Source organism: Oncorhynchus masou, unplaced genomic scaffold (genome assembly GCF_036934945.1).
Source record: "Oncorhynchus masou masou isolate Uvic2021 unplaced genomic scaffold, UVic_Omas_1.1 unplaced_scaffold_4054, whole genome shotgun sequence".
NCBI lineage: Eukaryota > Metazoa > Chordata > Actinopteri > Salmoniformes > Salmonidae > Oncorhynchus > Oncorhynchus masou.
The window spans coordinates 5,001-31,672 of NW_027010454.1; the positions used below are offsets into that span (position 1 = coordinate 5,001).

General features: G+C 42.9%; 1 protein-coding gene across 1 annotated transcript in view; it reads right to left on the bottom strand.

Moving 5' to 3' along the window:
* The window catches only part of LOC135534868 (probable E3 ubiquitin-protein ligase HERC1), a gene marked incomplete at its 5' end in the record, with an annotated part of 25,056 nt that extends 3,446 nt beyond the window's left edge, over positions 1 to 21,610 (bottom strand). Inside the window, 10 exons of the mRNA XM_064961681.1 lie at positions 4,791 to 4,943; positions 9,703 to 9,912; positions 12,929 to 13,054; positions 15,245 to 15,410; positions 17,573 to 17,603; positions 17,877 to 18,058; positions 18,394 to 18,565; positions 19,198 to 19,342; positions 21,092 to 21,217; positions 21,555 to 21,610. Of these exons, the coding sequence (XP_064817753.1) occupies positions 4,791 to 4,943; positions 9,703 to 9,912; positions 12,929 to 13,054; positions 15,245 to 15,410; positions 17,573 to 17,603; positions 17,877 to 18,058; positions 18,394 to 18,565; positions 19,198 to 19,342; positions 21,092 to 21,217; positions 21,555 to 21,610 (1,367 nt within the window). The remainder of the gene's footprint in view (positions 1 to 4,790; positions 4,944 to 9,702; positions 9,913 to 12,928; positions 13,055 to 15,244; positions 15,411 to 17,572; positions 17,604 to 17,876; positions 18,059 to 18,393; positions 18,566 to 19,197; positions 19,343 to 21,091; positions 21,218 to 21,554) is intronic.
* Between the last annotated feature and the right edge of the window lie 5,062 nt (positions 21,611 to 26,672).

The following is a 26,672-nucleotide window of genomic DNA, read 5'->3' on the forward strand; positions in this document are numbered from 1 at the left end:
CTAACTATTACTATTGGAGGTGCTTATGGAGCAGAGCCACACTGCTAGAGTTCTGGAGGTATTAAACACCAGGACAATGTTACTAACTATTACTACTGGAGGTATTATAGACCAGGACAATGTTACTAACTATTACTACTGGAGGTATTATAGACCAGGACAATGTTACTAACTATTACTACTGGAGGTATTATAGACCAGGACAATGTTACTAACTATTACAACTGGAGGTATTAAACACCAGGACAATGTTACTAACTATTACTACTGGAGGTATTATAGACCAGGACAATGTTACTAACTATTACTACTGGAGGTATTATAGACCAGGACAATGTTACTAACTAACTATTACTACTGGAGGTATTATAGACCAGGACAATGTTACTAACTAACTATTACTACTGGAGGTATTATAGACCAGGACAATGTTACTAACTATTACTACTGGAGGTATTATAGACCAGGACAATGTTACTAACTAACTATTACTACTGGAGGTATTATAGACCAGGACAATGTTACTAACTAACTATTACTACTGGAGGTATTATAGACCAGGACAATGTTACTAACTATTACTACTGGAGGTATTATAGACCAGGACAATATTACTAACTATTACTACTGGAGGTATTATAGACCAGGACAATGTTACTAACTATTACTACTGGAGGTATTATAGACCAGGACAATGTTACTAACTATTACTACTGGAGGTATTATAGACCAGGACAATGTTACTAACTATTACTACTGGAGGTATTATAGACCAGGACAATGTTACTAACTATTACTACTGGAGGTATTAAACACCAGGACAATGTTACTAACTATTACTACTGGAGGTATTATAGACCAGGACAATGTTACTAACTAACTATTACTACTGGAGGTATTATAGACCAGGACAATGTTACTAACTAACTATTACTACTGGAGGTATTATAGACCAGGACAATGTTACTAACTAACTATTACTACTGGAGGTATTATAGACCAGGACAATGTTACTAACTATTACTACTGGAGGTATTATAGACCAGGACAATGTTACTAACTAACTATTACTACTGGAGGTATTATAGACCAGGACAATGTTACTAACTAACTATTACTACTGGAGGTATTATAGACCAGGACAATGTTACTAACTATTACTACTGGAGGTATTATAGACCAGGACAATGTTACTAACTATTACTACTGGAGGTATTATAGACCAGGACAATGTTACTAACTAACTATTACTACTGGAGGTATTATAGACCAGGACAATGTTACTAACTAACTATTACTACTGGAGGTATTATAGACCAGGACAATGTTACTAACTATTACTACTGGAGGTATTATAGACCAGGACAATGTTACTAACTAACTATTACTACTGGAGGTATTATAGACCAGGACAATGTTACTAACTATTACTACTGGAGGTATTATAGACCAGGACAATATTACTAACTATTACTACTGGAGGTATTATAGACCAGGACAATGTTACTAACTATTACTACTGGAGGTATTATAGACCAGGACAATGTTACTAACTATTACTACTGGAGCTATTATAGACCAGGACAATGTTACTAACTATTACTACTGGAGGTATTATAGACCAGGACAATGTTACTAACTAACTATTACTACTGGAGGTATTATAGACCAGGACAATGTTACTAACTATTACTACTGGAGCTATTATAGACCAGGACAATGTTACTAACTAACTATTACTACTGGAGGTATTATAGACCAGGACAATGTTACTAACTAACTATTACTACTGGAGGTATTATAGACCAGGACAATGTTACTAACTATTACTACTGGAGGTATTATAGACCAGGACAATGTTACTAACTATTACTACTGGAGGTATTATAGACCAGGACAATGTTACTAACTATTACTACTGGAGGTATTATAGACCAGGACAATGTTACTAACTATTACTACTGGAGCTATTATAGACCAGGACAATGTTACTAACTAACTATTACTACTGGAGCTATTATAGACCAGGACAATGTTACTAACTAACTATTACTACTGGAGCTATTATAGACCAGGACAATGTTACTAACTATTACTACTGGAGGTATTATAGACCAGGACAATGTTACTAACTATTACTACTGGAGGTATTATAGACCAGGACAATGTTACTAACTATTACTACTGGAGCTATTATAGACCAGGACAATGTTACTAACTATTACTACTGGAGGTATTAAACACCAGGACAATGTTACTAACTAACTATTACTACTGGAGCTATTGTAGACCAGGACAATGTTACTAACTATTACTACTGGAGGTATTATAGACCAGGACAATGTTACTAACTATTACTACTGGAGGTATTATAGACCAGGACAATGTTACTAACTATTACTACTGGAGGTATTATAGACCAGGACAATGTTACTAACTATTACTACTGGAGGTATTATAGACCATGACAATGTTACTAACTATTACTACTGGAGGTATTATAGACCAGGACAATGTTACTAACTAACTATTACTACTGGAGGTATTAAACACCAGAACAATGTTACTAACTATTACTACTGGAGGTATTATAGACCAGGACAATGTTACTAACTATTACTACTGGAGGTATTATAGACCAGGACAATGTTACTAACTATTACTACTGGAGGTATTATAGACCAGGACAATGTTACTATCTATTACTACTGGAGGTATTATAGACCAGGACAATGTTACTAACTAACTATTACTACTGGAGGTATTAAACACCAGAACAATGTTACTAACTATTACTACTGGAGGTATTATAGACCAGGACAATGTTACTAACTATTACTACTGGAGGTATTATAGACCAGGACAATGTTACTATCTATTACTACTGGAGGTATTATAGACCAGAACAATGTTACTAACTATTACTACTGGAGGTATTAAACACCAGAACAATGTTACTAACTATTACTACTGGAGGTATTAAACACCAGGACAATGTTACTAACTATTACTACTGGAGCTATTATAGACCAGGACAATGTTACTAACTATTACTACTGGAGGTATTAAACACCAGGACAATGTTACTAACTAACTATTACTACTGGAGGTATTATAGACCAGGACAATGTTACTAACTATTACTACTGGAGGTATTATAGACCAGGACAATGTTACTAACTAACTATTACTACTGGAGGTATTAAACACCAGAACAATGTTACTAACTATTACTACTGGAGCTATTATAGACCAGGACAATGTTACTATCTATTACTACTGGAGGTATTATAGACCAGGACAATGTTACTAACTATTACTACTGGAGGTATTATAGACCAGGACAATGTTACTATCTATTACTACTGGAGGTATTATAGACCAGGACAATGTTACTAACTAACTATTACTACTGGAGGTATTAAACACCAGAACAATGTTACTAACTATTACTACTGGAGGTATTATAGACCAGGACAATGTTACTAACTATTACTACTGGAGGTATTATAGACCAGGACAATGTTACTATCTATTACTACTGGAGGTATTATAGACCAGAACAATGTTACTAACTATTACTACTGGAGGTATTAAACACCAGGACAATGTTACTAACTATTACTACTGGAGGTATTAAACACCAGGACAATGTTACTAACTATTACTACTGGAGGTATTAAACACCAGGACAATGTTACTAACTATTACTACTGGAGGTATTATAGACCAGGACAATGTTACTAACTATTACTACTGGAGGTATTATAGACCAGGACAATGTTACTAACTATTACTACTGGAGGTATTATAGACCAGGACAATGTTACTAACTAACTATTACTACTGGAGGTATTATAGACCAGGACAATGTTACTAACTATTACTACTGGAGGTATTATAGACCAGAACAATGTTACTAACTAACTATTACTACTGGAGGTATTATAGACCAGGAGAAGGTTACTAACTATTACTACTGGTGGTATTATAGACCAGGACAATGTTACTAACTAACTATTACTACTGGAGGTATTATAGACCAGGACAATGTTACTAACTAACTATTACTACTGGAGGTATTATAGACCAGGACAATGTTACTAACTAACTATTACTACTGGAGGTATTATAGACCAGGACAATGTTACTAACTAACTATTACTACTGGAGGTATTATAGACCAGGACAATGTTACTAACTAACTATTACTACTGGAGGTATTATAGACCAGGACAATGTTACTAACTATTACTACTACTAGAGTTGTGGACACAAACATATGACAGAGACCATCATAAACAGGTAACCATCTTTCATTCATTTATAAAAACTCTAATCTGTTGCATAAAAGGTCTGCTTTGTCAAGCTTCAGCTCTGTAAACGGGATTGTGATGATCACAATATAAAATATCTGAGACAATGTTTGTGTGCTCTCTCAAATGTGTATGCATGCCCAGTGTGAGTGTGTGTGTGTCCCTGCATACCTCAGTAACACAGTTGATGTGGCAGTATGCCAGCAGTTGTTTGTGTGTGTGTGTGTGTGTGTGTGTGTGTGTGTGTGTGTGTGTGTGTGTGTGTGTGTGTGTGTGTGTGTGTGTGTGTGTGTGTGTGTGTGTGTGTGTGTGTGCGTGTGTGCGTGTGTGTGTTTGTGTGTGTGTATGCATGCCCAGAGTGTGTGTGTATGCATGCCCAGTGTGTGTGTGTGTGTGTGCGTATGCCCAGTGTGTGTGTGTGCATGCCCAGTGTGTGTGTGTGTGTGTGTGTGCATGCCCAGTGTGTGTGTGTACCTCAGTAACACAGTTGATGTGGCAGTATGCCAGCAGTTGTTTCTGTAGGGAGCAGAGCAGCTCGTGGAGATGGGCTGGCTGACTGCTGTCTGATGAAGACGTTCCCTGGAGCAGCTTGTCACTGTTCTTCTCTAGTTCCCCAAACGCTTGGTCCTGCACACACACACACACACACACACACACACACACACACACACACACACACACACACACACACACACACACACACACACACACACACACACACACAATGAATATCCAGGCAACAAGAGACGAGAGAGAGAAGCAGATAAAACAGACTAGTGATTATCTGCTACTTAATAACACCCAGGAGATAAACTAGCAGAGAAACAGCCACATCTACCACCCAGGAGATAAACTAGCAGAATAACGGCCACATCTACCACCCGGGAGATAAACTAACAGCTACATCTACCACCCAGGAGATAAACTAGCAGAGTAACAGCCACATCTACCACCCGGAGATAAACTAACAGCTACATCTACCACCCAGGAGATAAACTAGCAGAGTAACAGTCTCATCTACCACCCAGGAGATAAACTAGCAGAGTAACAGTCACATCTACCACCCGGGAGATAAACTAACAGCCCCATCTACCACCCAGGAGATAAACTAGCAGAGTAACAGTCTCATCTACCACCCGGGAGATAAACTAACAGCCCCATCTACCACCCAGGAGATAAACTAGCAGAGTAACAGTCTCATCTACCACCCAGGAGATAAACTAGCAGAGTAACAGTCTCATCTACCACCCAGGAGATAAACTAGCAGAGTAACAGTCTCATCTACCACCCAGGAGATAAACTAGCAGAGTAACAGTCACATCTACCACCCAGGAGATAAACTAGATAAACTAACAGCCACATCTACCACCCAGGAGATAAACTAGCAGAGTAACAGTCTCATCTACCACCCAGGAGATAAACTAGCAGAGTAACAGTCACATCTACCACCCAGGAGATAAACTAGCAGAGTAACAGCCACATCTACCACCCAGGAGATAAACTAGCAGAGTAACAGTCTCATCTACCACCCAGGAGATAAACTAGCAGAGTAACAGCCCCATCTACCACCCAGGAGATAAACTAGATAAACTAACAGCCACATCTACCACCCAGGAGATAAACTAGCAGAGTAACAGTCTCATCTACCACCCAGGAGATAAACTAGATAAACTAACAGCTACATCTACCACCCAGGAGATAAACTAGCAGAGTAACAGCCCCATCTACCACCCAGGAGATAAACTAGATAAACTAACAGCCACATATACCACCCAGGAGATAAACTAGCAGAGTAACAGTCTCATCTACCACCCAGGAGATAAACTAGCAGAGTAACAGCCACATGTACCACCCAGGAGATAAACTAGCAGAGTAACAGCCACATATACCACCCAGGAGATAAACTAGCAGAGTAACAGTCTCATCTACCACCCAGGAGATAAACTAGCAGAGTAACAGCCACATATACCACCCAGGAGATAAACTAGCAGAGTAACAGCCACATCTACCACCCAGGAGATAAACTAGCAGAGTAACAGCCCCATCTACCACCCAGGAGATAAACTAGCAGAGTAACAGCCCCAACTACCACCCAGGAGATAAACTAGCAGAGTAATAGCCACATCTACCACCCAGGAGATAAACTAGCAGAGTAACAGCCCCAACTACCACCCAGGAGATAAACTAGCAGAGTAACAGTCACATCTACCACCCAGGAGATAAACTAGCAGAGTAACAGCCCCAACTACCACCCAGGAGATAAACTAGCAGAGTAACAGTCACATCTACCACCCAGGAGATAAACTAGCAGAGTAACAGCCCCAACTACCACCCAGGAGATAAACTAGCAGAGTAACAGCCACATCTACCACCCAGGAGATAAACTAGCAGAGTAACAGCTACATCTACCACCCAGGAGATAAACTAGATAAACTAACAGCCACATCTACCACCCAGGAGATAAACTAGATAAACTAACAGCTACATCTACCACCCAGGAGATAAACTAGATAAACTAACAGCTACATCTACCACCCAGGAGATAAACTAACAGAGGAACAGCCACATCTACGACCCAGGAGATAAACTAGATAAACTAACAGCCAGATCTACCACCCAGGAGATAAACTAGCAGAGTAACAGCCACATCTACCACCCAGGAGATAAACTAGATAAACTAACAGCTACATCTACCACCCAGGAGATAAACTAGATAAACTAACAGCCAGATCTACCACCCAGGAGATAAACTAGCAGAGTAACAGCCACATCTACCACCCAGGAGATAAACTAGATAAACTAACAGCCACATCTACCACCCAGGAGATAAACTAGATAAACTAACAGCCAGATCTACCACCCAGGAGATAAACTAGCAGAGTAACAGCCACATCTACCACCCAGGAGATAAACTAGCAGAGTAACAGCCACATCTACGACCCAGGAGATAAACTAGCAGAGTAACAGCCACATCTACCACCCAGGAGATAAACTAGCAGAGTAACAGTTTCATCTACCACCCAGGAGATAAACTAGCAGAGTAACAGCTACATCTACCTACCCAGGAGATAAACTAGATAAACTAAAAGCTACATCTACCACCCAGGAGATAAACTAGATAAACTAACAGCCCCATCTACCACCCAGGAGATAAACTAGCAGAGTAACAGCCACATCTACCACCCAGGAGATAAACTAGCAGAGTAACAGCCCCATCCACCACCCAGGAGATAAACTAACAGAGTAACAGCCACATCTACCACCCAGGAGATAAACTAGCAGAGTAACAGCCACATCTACCACCCAGGAGATAAACTAGCAGAGTAACAGCCACATCTACCACCCAGGAGATAAACTAGCAGAGTAACAGCTACAGAGGAGAGGAAGAGGGAGAGGGAGAGGAGACTGTTACTACCAGCTGAGATCAAATGAAAGAGGAGAGGAAGAGGAGAGGAAGAGGAGAGGAGAGGAGACTTACTACCAGCTGAGATCAAATGGGAGAGGAGAGGGAGAGGAGAGGAGAGGAGAGGAGAGGAGAGGAGAGGAGAGGAGAGGAGAGGAGAGGAGAGGAGAGGGAGAGGAGAGGAGAGGAGAGGAGAGGAGAGGAGAGGAGAGGAGAAGAGAGGTAAACACTCAGTGTTCAATGGTTTAATCATCTTAGTACCGCTGTACCCTATTGCAGGTCTAATCATAGACTGGAAGACTCCCAATAAAAATGGAGCAGGGTTGTCTCTCCATCCGTTCCCTCCCTTTAATCCTGAGGCAACATGACGTAGGGCCCTCCCCCCTGCCTGAATAACGGTAGAGGACATACTGGATGATTGACAGATCGGCAGAACTCATAGAGATGCCCCCAAATCTAGTAGAGAGAGGTGTAGTCTGTGGAGCTGGGCTAACAAAGTGCCTCTGTACTCTCTACAGCGCCTTGCAAAAGTATTCCTCCCCCTTGGCTTTTTTCCTATTTTGTTGCATTATAACTTGTAATTTTAAATGATTTTTATTTGGATTTCATGTAATGGACATACACAAAATAGTGAAGTGAAATGCAAAAAATAACTTGTTTTTAAAAAATTATTGAATTATTGAATTGTTTTTAAAATGATTTAATAAATAAATGGAGAAGTGGTGTATATGTATTCACCCCCTTTGCTATGAAGCTCCTAAATAATATCTAGTTTAACCAATTACCTTCAGAGGTCACATAATTAGTTCAATAAAGTCCACCAGTGTGCAATCTAAGTGTCACATGATCTCAGTATATATATATATATATATATATATATATATATATATATATATATATATATATATATACACCTGCTCTGAAAGGTCCCGGAGTCAACACCACCAATCAAGTGGCACGATGAAGACCAAGGAGCTCTCCAAACAGGTCAGGGACAAAGTTGTGGAGAAGTACAGATCAGGGTTGCGCTCTAAAAAAATATCAGAAACGTTGAACATCCCACAGAGCACTATTAAATCCATTATTTAAAAAATGTAAGAATGTGGCACCACAACAAACCTGCCAAGAGAGGGCCGACCCCACAAAAACTCACGGACCAGGCAAGGAGGGTATTAACCAGAGAGGCAACAAAGAGACCAAAGATCACCCTGAAGGAGCTGTGAAGCTCCACAGAGGAGATTGGAGTATCTGTCCATAGGGCCACTTTAAGCCGTACGCTCCACCGAGCTGAGCTTTACGGAAGAGTGGCCAGAAAAAAGCCATTGCTTAAGGAAAGAAATAAGCAAACACTTTTGGTGTTCGCCAAAAGGCATTTGGAAGACTCCCCAAAAATATGGAAGAAGGTACTCAGGTCAGATGAGACTAAAATGTAGCTTTTTGGCCATCAAGAAAAACGCTATGTTTGGTGCAAACCCCAACACCTCTCATCACCCCGAGAACACCATCCCCACAATGTCTTGGAATGGCCCTGTCAAAGCCCAGAACTCAATTCAATTGAGAATCTGTGGTAATGACTTAAAGATTGCGATACACCAGCGGGCTGGGTCAGTTTTGCCTTGAAGAATGGGCAACAATCCTAGTGGCTAGATGTGCAAAGCTTATAGAGACATACCCCAAGAGACTTGCAGATGTAATTGCTGCAAAAGGTGGCTCTACAAAGTATTGACATTGGGGGGTGAATAGTTATGCACACTTAAGTTTTCAATTTTCTTGTCTTATTTCTTGTTTGTTTCATCATAAAAAAATATTCAGCATTTTCAGCATTTGGTAGGCGTGTTGTGGAAATCAAATGATACAAACCCCCCAAAAAATCTATTTTAATTCCAGGTTGTAAGGCAACAAAATAGGAAAAATGCCAAGGGGGTGAATACTTTCGCAAACCACCAGAATGATCTGGAACAACTAGGCTGCCACTCTCCTCACCGTGTAGAAGCCCAGGTTCCTGAGCAGGGTCTTCATTAGGATCTCAGCCAGGTGTGTGTCAGGGTTGGTGCCGGGGGCTCCGTAGGAAGGGTCCAGGCCGCAGGAGGAGGCCAGGGCCTCGGGGGCCTCGGGGGGACAGCTGAACCCCAGGAGGGATGCTACGTGGGTGTGGTCCTGGAGCGAAGTCAGAATGATGTCCAGTTGCATCCTCTGGAAAACACAGGGTCAAGGGTCAGAGGTTAGAGGTCAGGGGTCAGAGGCAGGGACAGGACGCAGCTGAAGAGGGATACACAGAAGTCAGCTCTCTATCTATGGCCCAATTTGTAAGTCGATCTGGATAAGAGCGTCTGCTAAATGACTTAAATGTTAAATGTACGGCAGCATTTTGACTTGGGAACGTTTGGAGCAGCTTTTCCCAAACCTACACTTCGTAATATTTTGACATTTCTTTGTATATTTTAATCCATAAAGATGATGCTGATTCATGATTTTGACAGGCTGAGAAAAGCTTCCTGCCCGTCTGTCTCGTCCCGACTCCCGACACGTTCATCACTACGAGACAGCTGGGGATTCAAGTTGAATATTGAAACAATATTGTGCAAATGTCAGAGTGACAGACAGAGAGATTTATACAAATCTCCGGTGTTGAAAACTAAATGTTAGTCTGAAAAGACACGTGAGATAATGTCTAGATGCTTTCTATAGAGGAGATCAGGTTCATAAATTGCCTGGCTGGGCCGACGAGACAGTGGATTGCAGCAGTCAGATGGAACAGAGTAAAAAGGTATTTTAACGTCATAGATTTATCCGGGGGCAACTTGTGGAATAGACACCGGCTGGAATGCGGTTTTAACCAATCAGCATTCAGGATTAGACCCACCTGTTGTATAAAATAGCATGAAGGCACCTTGGGGGTTTGTGGTATATGGTCAATATACCACGGCTAAGGGCAGTATCCAGGCACTCTGTGTTGCGTCATGGCTAAGAACAGCCCATAGCCGTGCTATATTGACCATATACCACACTCCCTCGGGCCTTATTGCTTAAATAGAACTAGGGCCTTATTGACTAAATAGAACTAGGGCCTTATTGACTAAATAGAACTAGGGCCTTATTGACTAAATAGAACTAGGGCCTTATTGACTAAATAGAACTAGGGCCTTATTGACTAAATAGAACTAGGGCCTTATTGACTAAATAGAACTAGGGCCTTATTGACTAAATAGAACTAGGGCCTTATTGCTTAAATAGAACTAGGGCCTTATTGACTAAATAGAACTAGGGCCTTATTGACTAAATAGAACCAGGGCCTTATTGACGAAATAGAACTAGGGCCTTATTGACTAAATAGAACTAGGGCCTTATTGACTAAATAGAACTAGGGCCTTATTGACTAAATAGAACTAGGGCCTTATTGACTAAATAGAACTAGGGCCTTATTGACTAAATAGAACTAGGGCCTTATTGACTAAATAGAACTAGGGCCTTATTGACTAAATAGAACTAGGGCCTTATTGACTAAATAGAACTAGGGCCTTATTGACTAAATAGAACTAGGGCCTTATTGACTAAATAGAACTAGGGCCTTATTGACTAAATAGAACTAGGGCCTTATTGACTAAATAGAACTAGGGCCTTATTGACTAAATAGAACTAGGGCCTTATTGACTAAATAGAACTAGGGCCTTATTGACTAAATAGAACTAGGGCCTTATTGACTAAATAGAACTAGGGCCTTATTGCTTAAATAGAACTAGGGCCTTATTGCTTAAATAGAACTAGGGCCTTATTGCTTAAATAGAACTAGGGCCTTATTGACTAAATAGAACTAGGGCCTTATTGACTAAATAGAACTAGGGCCTTATTGACTAAATAGAACCAGGGCCTTATTGACGAAATAGAACTAGGGCCTTATTGACTAAATAGAACTAGGGCCTTATTGACTAAATAGAACTAGGGCCTTATTGCTTAAATAGAACTAGGGCCTTATTGACTAAATAGAACTAGGGCCTTATTGACTAAATAGAACTAGGGCCTTATTGACTAAATAGAACTAGGGCCTTATTGCTTAAATAGAACTAGGGCCTTATTGACTAAATAGAACCAGGGCCTTATTGACGCAATAGAACTAGGGCCTTATTGACTAAATAGAACTAGGGCCTTATTGCTTAAATAGAACTAGGGCCTTATTGACTAAATAGAACTAGGGCCTTATTGACTAAATAGAACTAGGGCCTTATTGACTAAATAGAACTAGGGCCTTATTGCTTAAATAGAACTAGGGCCTTATTGACTAAATAGAACTAGGGCCTTATTGCTTAAATAGAACTAGGGCCTTATTGAAATATATATCCCATTTAGCAGACGCTTTTGTCCAAAGCGACTTACAAGTCGGCTGGGGCCACTACTTTTACATATGGGTGGCCCTAGCGGGAATCGAACCCACGACGCTTGGCGTTGCAAGCGCCATGCAAGCGCCATGCTCTACCGACTGAGCCACACAGGACCCAAATAGAACTAAATAGAACTAGGGCCTTATTGACTAAATAGAACTAGGGCCTTATTGACTAAATAGAACTAGGGCCTTATTGACTAAATAGAACTAGGGCCTTATTGACTAAATAGAACTAGGGCCTTATTGCTTAAATAGAACTAGGGCCTTATTGCTTAAATAGAACTAGGGCCTTATTGACTAAATAGAACTAGGGCCTTATTGCTTAAATAGAACTAGGGCCTTATTGACTAAATAGAACTAGGGCCTTATTGACTAAATAGAACTAGGGCCTTATTGCTTAAATAGAACTAGGGCCTTATTGACTAAATAGAACTAGGGCCTTATTGACTAAATAGAACTAGGGCCTTATTGACTAAATAGAACTAGGGCCGTATTGACTAAATAGAACTAGGGCCGTATTGACTAAATAGAACTAGGGCCTTATTGACTAAATAGAACTAGGGCCTTATTGCTTAAATAGAACTAGGGCCTTATTGACTAAATAGAACTAGGGCCTTATTGACTAAATAGAACTAGGGCCTTATTGACTAAATAGAACTAGGGCCTTATTGACTAAATAGAACTAGGGCCTTATTGACTAAATAGAACTAGGGCCTTATTGACTAAATAGAACTAGGGCCTTGTTGACTAAATAGAACTAGGGCCTTATTGATATAGTCACAGGTAAATGGCGTTGTTCAGACCAACGTGCAGTACATCTATGTACTATACCTGTCCTTTAGACAGACTCTCCCATCTGTCAGGTCCCTGAGGCAGCAGGGAGTGGAGAAGCTCCATCCTCTCTCTCAGAGGAGGTAACAGCATAGTGGCCCCCACAGACAGAGTCTCAATCACAGCCTGGAGAAAACACAGAGATGGGTCAACACAACAGAGAAACCATTAGAGCCTGACAACACGGAGAGACAGTGTTAGAGACTGACAACACAGAGACACAGGGTTAGAGCCTGACAACACAGAGACACAGGGTTAGAGCCTGACAACACAGAGACACAGGGTTAGAGCCTGACAACACAGAGACACAGGGTTAGAGCCTGACAACACAGAGACACAGGGTTAGAGCCTGATAACACAGAGACACAGGGTTAGAGCCTGACAACACAGAGACACAGGGTTAGAGCCTGACAACACAGAGACACAGTGTTGGAGCCCGACAACACAGAGACAGTTTTAGAGCCTGACAACACAGAGACAGTTTTAGAGCCTGACAACACAGAGACAGTTTTAGAGCCTGACAACACAGAGACAGTTTTAGAGCCTGACAACACAGAGACAGTTTTAGAGCCTGACAACACAGAGACAGTTTTAGAGCCTGACAACACAGAGACAGTTTTAGAGCCTGACAACACAGAGACAGTTTTAGAGCCTGACAACACAGAGACAGTTTTAGAGCCTGACAACACAGAGACAGTTTTAGAGCCTGACAACACAGAGACGGTTTTAGAGCCTGACAACACAGAGACAGTTTTAGAGCCTGACAACACAGAGACAGTTTTAGAGCCTGACAACACAACACAGTGTTAGAGCCTGACAACACAGACAGTTTTAGAGCCTGACAACACAGAGACAGTTTTAGAGCCTGACAACACAGAGACAGTTTTAGAGCCTGACAACACAACACAGAGACAGTGTTAGAGCCTGACAACACAACACAGAGACAGTTTTAGAGACTGACAACACAACACAGAGACAGTTTTAGAGCCTGACAACACAGAGACAGTTTTAGAGCCTGACAACACAGAGACAGTTTTAGAGCCTGACAACACAGAGACAGTGTTAGAGCTTTACATCACAGAGACAGTTTTAGAGCCTGACAACACAGAGACAGTTTTAGAGCCTGACAACACAGAGACAGTGTTAGAGCTTTACATCACAGAGACAGTTTTAGAGCCTGACAACACAGAGACAGTTTTAGAGCCTGACAACACAGAGACAGTTTTAGAGCCTGACAACACAGAGACAGTGTTAGAGCCTGACAACACAGAGACAGTTTTAGAGCCTGACAACACAGAGACAGTTTTAGAGCCTGACAACACAGAGACAGTTTTAGAGCCTGACAACACAGAGACAGTTTTAGAGCCTGACAACACAGAGACAGTTTTAGAGCCTGACAACACAGAGACAGTGTTAGAGCCTGACAACACAGATACAGTGTTAGAGCCTGACAACACTAAGACAGTGATAGAGCCCAACAAGACAACACAGAGACACAGTGTTAGAGCCCGACAACACAACACAGAGACAGTGTTAGAGCCTGACAACACAGAGACAGTTTTAGAGCCTGACAACACAGAGACAGTGTTAGAGCCTGACAACACAGAGACAGTGTTAGAGCCTGACAACACTAAGACAGTGATAGAGCCCAACAAGACAACACAGAGACACAGTGTTAGAGCCCGACAACACAACACAGAGACAGTGTTAGAGACTGACAACACAGAGACATAGTGATAGAGACTGACAACACAGAGACATAGTGATAGAGCCCGACAACAGAGACAGTGATAGAGCCCGACAAGACAACAGAGACAGTGTTAGAGCCTGACAACACAGAGACATAGTGATAGAGACTGACAACACAGAGACATAGTGATAGAGCCCGACAACACAACACAGAGAAACAGTGATAGAGCCCGACAAGACAACAGAGACAGTGTTAGAGACTGACAACACAGAGACATAGTGACAACCAAAACACACAATGAGAGGAGATAACAGCTTGACTATCGATCTCAATCCCGGCCTGACAACCAAAACCCCAGCGACACTGGGTTTGGCTCAGGGACAAAACCCCAATGGGTCACAGGGACCTGACAAATAGTCAAGTTCAGACCAGTCAGTCAACAGATTGTGCCTTGTTGCTTCACATATCCAGAGTCCATATTGTCATCTCTCGTCTGAAAGGTAATGTTGTCCAGTAAGTAGAGATGTAGTGTTTTGAGGGTTTATAGTTCAACCATTCGGGCTGTATACAGACACCCTTCAAAGGAACAGCTGATCTAGTGGGTTACTGTGTGAGCCGGTGTTCACCTCTTGGATCTCATCAGGAACAGAGGAATCCATCAGTCTGAAGAGAAGGTTCCGGAGGGGGCGGGCCTGTCGCCCTAGGATACTGGTGGCCACTCCCCCGGCCAGAGCCAAAGCCAGGTGATTGGACAGCAGTCGAAGGCAGAGTTTCAGGAAGTTGTGATGCTCCCTGTAAATGAAGTGGTACGTCAGAGTGTTATGATAATGTCGTGATAAGACAGAAGACGAAGCCCAGCAGAAAGGCAACGCAACGGTTTTCATTGATTGTAGCATCAGTAAAATGCTTCAGAATGTACAGTTGAAGTCGGAAGTTTACATACACCTTAGCAAAATACATTTAAACTCAGTTTTTCACAATTCCTGACATTTAATCAGAGTAAAAAATCTGTGTTTAAGGTCAGTTAGAATCACCACTTTATTTTAAGAATGTGAAATGTCAGAATAATAGTAGAGAGAATGATTTATTTCAGCTTTTATTTCTTTCATCACATTCCCAGTGGGTCAAAAGTTTACATACACTCAATTAGTATTTGGTAGCATTGCCTTTAAATTGTTTTTCTTGGGTCAAATGGTTCAGGTAGTCTTCCACACGCTTCCCACAATAATTTGGGGGAGTTTTGGCCCATTCCTCCACGACAGAGCTGGTGTAACTGAGTCAGGTTTGTAGGCCTCCTTGCTCGCACACGCTTTTTCAGTTCTTCCCACAAGTTTTCTATGGGATTGAGGTCAGGGTTTGTGATGGCCACTCCAATACCTTGACTTTGTTTTCCTTAATTATGCCATTTTGCCACAACTTTGGAAGTATGCTTGGGGTCATTGTCCATTTGGAAGACCCATTTGCGACCAAGCTTTAACTTCCTGACTGATGTCTTGAGATGTTGCTTCAATATATTAGCACATAATTTTCCTGCCTCATGATGCCATTCATTTTGTGAAGTGCACCAGTCCCTCCTACAGCAAAGCACCCCCACAACATGATGCTGTCACCCCGTGCTTCACGGTTGGGATGGTGTTCTTCAGCTTGCAAGCCTCCACCTTTTTCCTCCAAACATAACGATGGTCATTATGGCCAAACAGTTCTATTTTTGTTTCATCAGACTAGATGACATTTCTTCAAAAAGTACGATCTTTGTCCCAATGTGCAGTTGCAAACCGTAGTCTGGCTTTTTTATGGCGGTTTTGGAGCAGTGGCTTCTTCCTTGCTGAGCGGCCTTCCAGGTTATATCGACATAGGGCTCGTTTTACTGTGGATATAGATACTTTGTACCTGTTTTCTCCAGTATCTTCACAAGGTCCTCTGCTGTTGTTCTGGGATTGATTTGCACTTTTAGCGCCAAAGTACGTTCCTCTCTAGGAGACAGAACGCGTCTCCTTCCTGAGCGGTATGACGGCTGCGTGGTCCCATGGTGTTTATACTTGCGTACTATTATTTATACAGATTAATGTGGTACCTTCAGGCGTTTGGAAATTGCTCCCAATTTTTTTTCAGAAGTCTTGGCTGATTCCTTTTGATTTTCCCATGATGTCAAGCAAAGAGGCACTGAGTTTGAAGGTAGGCCTTGAAAAATCCACAGGTACACCTCCAATTTAAAGGTCAATTAGCCTATCAGAAGCTTCTAAAGCATTACATCATTTTCTTGAATTTTCCAAGCTGTTTAAAGGCAGTCAACTTAGTGTATGTAAACTTCTGACACACTGGAATTGTGATACAGTGAATTATAAGTGAAATAATCTGTCTGTAAACAATTGTTGGAAAAATGACTTGTGTCATGCACAAAGTAGATGTCCTAACCGACTCGCCAAAACTATAGTTTGTTAACAAGACATTTGTGGAGTGGTTGAAAAACAAGTTTTAATGACTCCAACCTAAGTGTATGTAAACTTCCGACTTCAACTGTATATAGTATTTTCATAGTGTTATGGGACTGTTAATGCCTCAGATGAATATTCACCTGGGGGCGGCAGGTAGCCTAGTGGTTAGAGCGGTGGGCCAGTAACCGAAAGTTTGCTAGATCAAATCCCTGAGCCCCCCCACACACACCCCTGATTTAGAGGGGTGGGGGTTTAAATGCGGAAGACACATTTCAGTTGAAGGCATTCAGATGTACAACTGACCAGGTGTCCCCTTATTGTGTTTTCGTGGTCTGACGGGACTGTTAATGTATAGTCAGCTGCTGTCATTTCACGTCTTCAGGACGGAATGCTTAGAATGAATGGAACCCCCATTAAACACATTGTTTCCATTGTTCCAACGATTTCATTCCTGTCTTTACAATGAGCGGTGCTCCCTGTAGGGTTCCCTGTAGGGGTGCCTGCAGTACCAGTACCTACCTGGAGGAGGGGAAGGGGAGGGGTGGCACCGCTGTTGATGCCGTCACAGTAGCGCTCTAGGAAGGAACGCAGGTGAGCGAAGGTGCTTTCTTCCAGGTCCACACAGTAGGGTCTGTGCCACGCTACCACCTGTCTGTCGACCAATTAAAACACAACAATGTTATCATCTCGTAGGGTCTGTGCCACGTTACCACCTGTCTGTCGACCAATTAAAACACGACAATATTATCATCTCATAGGGTCTGTGTGTGTGTGTGTGTGTGTGTGTGTGTGTGTGTGTACAGTAGGAACAGTCCCCACTGACCCCTGGAGGTATGAAGTCCAGGGTTGTGGTGCAGCAGACTCAGTGTTCCACATAGAAGCACCATGGATAGAGATGGGACTGGGATGGGGGTTGGGACTGGGATGGGGGGTTGGGACTGGGATGGGGGGTGGGACTGGGATGGGGGTGGGACTGGGATGGGACTGGGATGGGGAGGGTGGGGCCTGGGATGGGGGGTGGGGACTGGGATGGGGGCAGACCTCAGAAGACCATGGTTCTGTACCTGTCCCTGGGCAGAGTGGTCCATGCCAGGCTGTATGTTCAACATGCTATATTTCTATACTGACCTGTCCCTGGGCATCATGTCTCTTCTAAATACTATAATTCTATACTGACCTGTCCCTGGGTATCGTGTCACTTCTAAATGCTATATTTCTATACTGACCTGTCCCTGGGCATTGTGTCTCTTCTACATGCTATATTTCTATACTGACCAGTCCCTGGGCCCCGTGTCTCTTCTACATGCTATATTTCTATGCGTTCCGGTAGCAGGACCAACCTGTCCCTGGGCAGAGCGGTCCATGCCAGGCTGTGGGAGGTACCAGCTGAGATCTGTTGGATGACCACACCGTCCAGACCAACCACCTTCTTCGGCTTGGTGATGGGACCAGTAGAGTTACCCTGGCCACACTGACCCATGGAGTTGTTACCCCATGCATAAACCTCATTGTCTGGGTGGAGGAGAGACAGAGAGATGAGAGGAACAATAGACATCAAGTTGATTTAATCATCCAATCATAGGAACATTTTATAAACTGGACAAATCCTTTCCTGTCCTTCTGTCTCTGTCCAATAAACTGGACAAATCCTTTACTGTCTCTCTGTCTCTGTCCAATAAACTGGACAAATCCTTAATAAATAATCTTATATTGCCTGGGGTGGTCTAGTGGTCTAATCTACTGTCTCTCTCTTTCAGCACTCTCTACTACCTTCTACCTCTGTCTCTCTCTTTCAGCACTCTCTCTACTACCTTCTACCTCTGTCTCTCTCTTTCAGCACTCTCTCTACTACCTCCTACCTCTGTCTCTCTCTTTCAGCACTCTCTCTACTACCTTCTACCTCTGTCTCTCTCTTTCAGCACTCTCTCTACTACCTTCTACCTCTGTCTCTCTCTTCAGCACTCTCTCTACTACCTTCTACATCTGTCTCTCTCTTTCAGCACTCTCTCTACTACCTTCTACCTCTGTCTCTCTCTTTCAGCACTCTCTCTACTACCTTCTACGTCTGTCTCGCTCTAACCAATAAACACGCAAAATACTGACATCATAGATTTAAAATAATCATCTTTTTTTTGTTGTTTTACCGTGTGAGAGAGCTAGACAGTGGCTGTCTCCTATGGAGAGGTCTACCACCCTGGTCGCTGTCAACTCCTCAATCAGCTTGGGTCTCAGTGCAGTGGCTTCAGAGGAGCCACAGCCCAGGCAGGCCCCGCAGCCCCAGGCATACACCTGGAATACAGGACAACACAGGACCAGTTACTACAACACAGGACAACACAGGACCAGTTACTAGAACACAGGACAACACAGGACCAGTTACTACAACACAGGACAACACAGGACCAGTTACTACAACACAGGACCAGTTACTACAACACAGTCACTAGAACCAGTCACTAGAACACAGGACATAGAACCAGTCACTAGAACACAGGAAATAGAACCAGTCACTAGAACCAGTCACTAGAACACAGGACATAGAACCAGTCACTAGAACACAGGACATAGAACCAGTCACTAGAACACAGGACATAGAACCAGTCACTAGAACACAGGGCATAGAACCAGTCACTAGAACACAGGACATAGAACCAGTCACCAGAACACAGGAAATAGAACCAGTCACTAGAACCAGTCACTAGAACACAGGACATAGAACCAGTCACTAGAACACAGGGCATAGAACCAGTCACTAGAACCAGTCACTAGAACACAGGACATAGAACCAGTCACTAGAACACAGGATATAGAACCAGTCACTAGAACACAGGACATAGAACCAGTTTTTTTATTTATTATTATTATATTATATTATTATTATTATTTTTTTAAATGTGCGTTGTGTAGAAGGACTGAAAGGCAGGGAGGTGTTCGCTAAAGGTAAATAATTATGCAGATGCATGCTAGAATGAGCCAATAGAATCTCCCTATCTCGTGATTGGTTCTGCCCACCTCCTTGCTTGTTCTGCCCACTATGACTCGTTTGTTCCCATGGGAAACGACAGGCTGTGGTCTATCTTGGTTAAGTTGTAAAAATCTTTGATAGTATTGTCAGTTGGACTAAAGGGAACTGTATGTAAACATATAAAAACATTTTGTGATAAATACTTATTTTAACATCCTGGTTAACAGTAACACAATGAGCAACATAATGTGGATAACAGGAGTTGTGTCTCGTTCTTACTATGACCAGACTCAGAGTACCAGAGATCATTGCTACAGGACATATAATATAGTGTAAGTGAAAACAGCAACACTCCACACAACCAGGGAGAGATTATATCAACAAAACAGTCTTCTGTTTATTCACAAATGAAAGAATTCCTTGAATCGTTGACGAGCAGGACTCCAAGATCAAACCCGAGCGCGCCGCAGCCAGTGTTTTTTATCGTCTGTCGTTGTTGCTGTTGTTGTGACCCATTCCTGTGCAATACACTTCATTTAACTTGTAATCTAACCAGGATACCATCCCTCCCTTGAAGTAAAAAAAAAAAACTATTTTACAAGAGACGAGTGAAAATGAGTTCCCTGAAAGATTAAGTTGCAAATGTTCCAGATTCCTCTCTCCCGTTTTCTAAAGTGTAAAACAGTCAGTAAACAGTCAGTAAACAGTCCGTCAACAGTCAGTCAACAGTCAGTCAACAGTCCGTCAACAGTCAGTCAGCAGTCAGTCAACAGTCAGTCAGCAGTCAGTCAACAGTCAGTCAACAGTCAGTCAACAGTCAGTCAACAGTCAGTAAAACAGTCAGTAAAACAGTCAGTAAACAGTCAGTAAACAGTCCGTCAACAGTCAGTCAACAGTCAGTAAACAGTCAGTAAACAGTCAGTAAAACAGTCCGTCAACAGTCAGTCAACAGTCAGTAAACAGTCAGTAAACAGACAGTAAAACAGTCAGTAAACAGTCAGTCAACAGTCAGTAAACAGTCCGTAAACAGTCAGTCAACAGTCCGTAAACAGTCAGTAAACAGTCAGTCGTACCTGTCCAGTGGAGGTCAGGGCCAGGGAGGACTGGCTTCCAGCACACACTTTCCGTATGAACATCCCCTGCAAGGCCTCCACGACTTTAGGTTTATAGACACGGTTTGTATCTCCATGCCCCAGTTTCTGCAGGACAGACAAATTACACATTTAGAGACATTTACAGACATATTGCCAATCGTATCATTTATGTAAAAACCCATTCTTCAATAATATGAAGACAGAATTACACAAACTATATTTATTGATTTATATATTGACTTTTATATTTCCATATATATGTCGACATTTAGAGATATATTGATAGTTTCCACATAATGACGCTGATATAAAAACACCGGATGGATTCCAGTCTTGCGTCCTGAGCCTTCACCCACCATTGTCTCCCTCCGAAGGACCAAACGGTGCGGCCATCTTTTGACAAAGCTATGGTGTGAGAACTCCCACAAGACACCTCTCCTACGTTGCTGATGTCTTTGACCAGAGTAGGAATGTTTCTGCTGTTGCTGTCTCCATGACCTGCACACCAAAACACAGAGAGGAGAGATATGTCACGACACCAGATACGTTACAACAGGGACAGACTGGTTACAACACGGACAGACTAGTTACAACACGGACAGACTAGTTACAACACGGACAGACTGACTAGTTACAACACGGACAGACTGACTAGTTACAACACGGACAGACTGACTAGCTACAACACGGACAGACTGACTAGTTACAACACGGACAGACTAGTTACAACACGGACAGACTGACCAGTTACAACACGGACAGACTGACTAGTTACAACACGGACAGACTGACTAGTTACAACACGGACAGACTGACTAGTTACAACACGGACAGACTGACTAGTTACAACACGGACAGACTGACTAGCTACAACACGGACAGACTGACTAGTTACAACACGGACAGACTGACTAGTTACAACACGGACAGACTGACTAGTTACAACACGGACAGACTGACTAGTTACAACACGGACAGACTGACTAGTTACAACACGCACAGACTGACTAGCTACAACACGGACAGACTGACTAGCTACAACACGGACAGACTAGTTACAACACGGACAGACTGACTAGTTACAACACGGACAGACTTGACTAGTTACAACACGGACAGACTGACTAGTTACAACACGGACAGACTGACTAGTTACAACACGGACAGACTGACTAGTTTCAACACGGACAGACTAGTTACAACACGGACAGACTGACTAGTTACAACACGGACAGACTTGACAAGTTACAACACGGACAGACTGACAAGTTACAACACGGACAGACAGACTAGATACAACACCGACAGACTGACTAGTTACAACACCGACAGACTAGCAACAACACGGACAGACTGACTAGATACAACACCGACAGACTGACTAGTTACAACACCGACAGACTGACTAGTTACAACACCGACAGACTGACTAGATACAACACCGACAGACTGACTAGTTACAACACCGACAGACTGACTAGATACAACACGGACAGACTGACTAGATACAACACGGACAGACTGACTAGATACAACACGGACAGACTGACTAGATACAACATCGACAGACTGACTAGTTACAACACGGACAGACTAGTTACAACACGGACAGACTGACTAGTTACAACACGGACAGACTGACTAGTTACAACACGGACAGACTGACTAGCTACAACACAGACAGACTGACTAGTTACAACACGGACAGACTGACTAGTTACAACACGGACAGACTGACTAGTTACAACACGGACAGACTGACTCGCTACAACACGGACAGACTGACTAGATACAACACGGACAGACTGACTAGTTACAACACGGACAGACTGACTAGCTACAACACGGACAGACTAGTTACAACACGGACAGACTGACTAGTTACAACACGGACAGACTGACTAGTTACAACACGGACAGACTGACTAGCTACAACACGGACAGACTGACTAGTTACAACACGGACAGACTGACTAGCTACAACACGGACAGACTGACTAGTTACAACACGGACAGACTGACTCGCATAACACGGACAGACTGACTCGCTACAACACGGACAGACTGACTAGATACAACACGGACAGACTGACTAGTTACAACACGGACAGACTGACTAGTTACAACACGGACAGACTGACTCGCTACAACACGGACAGACTGACTAGATACAACACGGACAGACTGACTAGATACAACACGGACAGACTGACTAGTTACAACACGGACAGACTGACTAGTTACAACACGGACAGACTGACTCGCTACAACACGGACAGACTGACTAGCTACAACACGGACAGACTAGTTACAACACGGACAGACTGACTAGTTACAACACGGACAGACTTGACTAGTTACAACACGGACAGACTGACTAGTTACAACACGGACAGACTGACTAGTTACAACACGGACAGACTGACTAGTTTCAACACGGACAGACTAGTTACAACACGGACAGACTGACTAGTTACAACACGGACAGACTGACTAGTTACAACACGGACAGACTGACTCGCTACAACACGGACAGACTGACTAGATACAACACGGACAGACTGACTAGTTACAACACGGACAGACTGACTAGCTACAACACGGACAGACTAGTTACAACACGGACAGACTGACTAGTTACAACACGGACAGACTGACTAGTTACAACACGGACAGACTGACTAGCTACAACACGGACAGACTGACTAGTTACAACACGGACAGACTGACTAGCTACAACACGGACAGACTGACTAGTTACAACACGGACAGACTGACTCGCTACAACACGGACAGACTGACTCGCTACAACACGGACAGACTGACTAGATACAACACGGACAGACTGACTAGTTACAACACGGACAGACTGACTAGTTACAACACGGACAGACTGACTCGCTACAACACGGACAGACTGACTAGATACAACACGGACAGACTGACTAGATACAACACGGACAGACTGACTAGTTACAACACGGACAGACTGACTAGTTACAACACGGACAGACTGACTCGCTACAACACGGACAGACTGACTAGCTACAACACGGACAGACTAGTTACAACACGGACAGACTGACTAGTTACAACACGGACAGACTTGACTAGTTACAACACGGACAGACTGACTAGTTACAACACGGACAGACTGACTAGTTACAACACGGACAGACTGACTAGTTTCAACACGGACAGACTAGTTACAACACGGACAGACTGACTAGTTACAACACGGACAGACTTGACAAGTTACAACACGGACAGACTGACAAGTTACAACACGGACAGACAGACTAGATACAACACCGACAGACTGACTAGTTACAACACCGACAGACTAGCAACAACACGGACAGACTGACTAGATACAACACCGACAGACTGACTAGTTACAACACCGACAGACTGACTAGTTACAACACCGACAGACTGACTAGATACAACACCGACAGACTGACTAGTTACAACACCGACAGACTGACTAGATACAACACGGACAGACTGACTAGATACAACACGGACAGACTGACTAGATACAACACGGACAGACTGACTAGATACAACATCGACAGACTGACTAGTTACAACACGGACAGACTAGTTACAACACGGACAGACTGACTAGTTACAACACGGACAGACTGACTAGTTACAACACGGACAGACTGACTAGCTACAACACAGACAGACTGACTAGTTACAACACGGACAGACTGACTAGTTACAACACGGACAGACTGACTAGTTACAACACGGACAGACTGACTCGCTACAACACGGACAGACTGACTAGATACAACACGGACAGACTGACTAGTTACAACACGGACAGACTGACTAGCTACAACACGGACAGACTAGTTACAACACGGACAGACTGACTAGTTACAACACGGACAGACTGACTAGTTACAACACGGACAGACTGACTAGCTACAACACGGACAGACTGACTAGTTACAACACGGACAGACTGACTAGCTACAACACGGACAGACTGACTAGTTACAACACGGACAGACTGACTCGCTAAACACGGACAGACTGACTCGCTACAACACGGACAGACTGACTAGATACAACACGGACAGACTGACTAGTTACAACACGGACAGACTGACTAGTTACAACACGGACAGACTGACTCGCTACAACACGGACAGACTGACTAGATACAACACGGACAGACTGACTAGATACAACACGGACAGACTGACTAGTTACAACACGGACAGACTGACTAGTTACAACACGGACAGACTGACTCGCTACAACACGGACAGACTGACTAGTTACAACACGGACAGACTGACTAGCTACAACACGGACAGACTAGTTACAACACGGACAGACTGACTAGTTACAACACGGACAGACTGACTAGCTACAACACGGACAGACTGACTAGTTACAACACGGACAGACTGACTCGCTACAACACGGACACACATGCCCTCTAGAGGATTTCACAGAAAAGAACAAATGGCGTTTTGAAATCTGTAATAAATACATTTTGCACTTTATTTTCACGGTCTCTTTTCTTCGCTGTTACAGTACATCTATCCAAATCAATGGAAGAACACAAACATGCTAATGTGTCAGATGGTTAGTCATTATTAGCCTGGTTCTGTATCGAATTACAGGTTAGTACATTAAGGGACACAAGCCAGTTCACGATCAATTATCAATTATTTTATAAAAAACATTGGTGCGACCAAATCATGTGCTGGTTCCACCAACTGAACTAGTTAGCAGCACCAGTTCCACCAACTGAACTAGTTAGTAGCACCAGTTCCACCAACTGAACTAGTTAGTAGCACCAGTTCCACCAACTGAACTAGTTAGTAGCACCAGTTCCACCAACTGAACTAGTTAGTAGCACCAGTTCCACCAACAGAACTAGTTAGTAGCACCAGTTCCACCAACTGAACTCGAACTTAGTAGCACCAGTTCCACCAACTGAACTCGTTAGTAGCACCAGTTCGACCAACTGAACTAGTTAGTAGCACCAGTTCCACCAACTGAACTAGTTAGTAGCACCAGTTCCACCAACTGAACTAGTTAGTAGCACCAGTTCCACCAACTGAACTAGTTAGTAGCACCAGTTCCACCAACTGAACTTGTTAGTAGCACCAGTTCCACCAACTGAACTAGTTAGTAGCACCAGTTCCACCAACTGAACTAGTTAGTAGCACCAGTTCCACCAACTGATCTAGTTAGTAGCACCAGTTCCACCAACTTAACTAGTTAGTAGCACCAGTTCCACCAACTTAACTAGTTAGTAGCACCAGTTCCACCAACTGAACTAGTTAGTAGCACCAGTACCACCAACTGAACTCCACCAACTGAACTAGTTAGTAGCACCAGTACCACCAACTGAACTAGTTAGTTGCACCAGTACCACCAACTGAACTAGATAGTAGCACCAGTACCACCAACTGAACTAGTTAGTAGCACTAGTTCCACCCACTGAACTAGTTAGTAGCACAACCAACTGAACTACCACCAAACTGAACTAGTTAGTAGCACCAGTACCACCAACTGAACTAGTTAG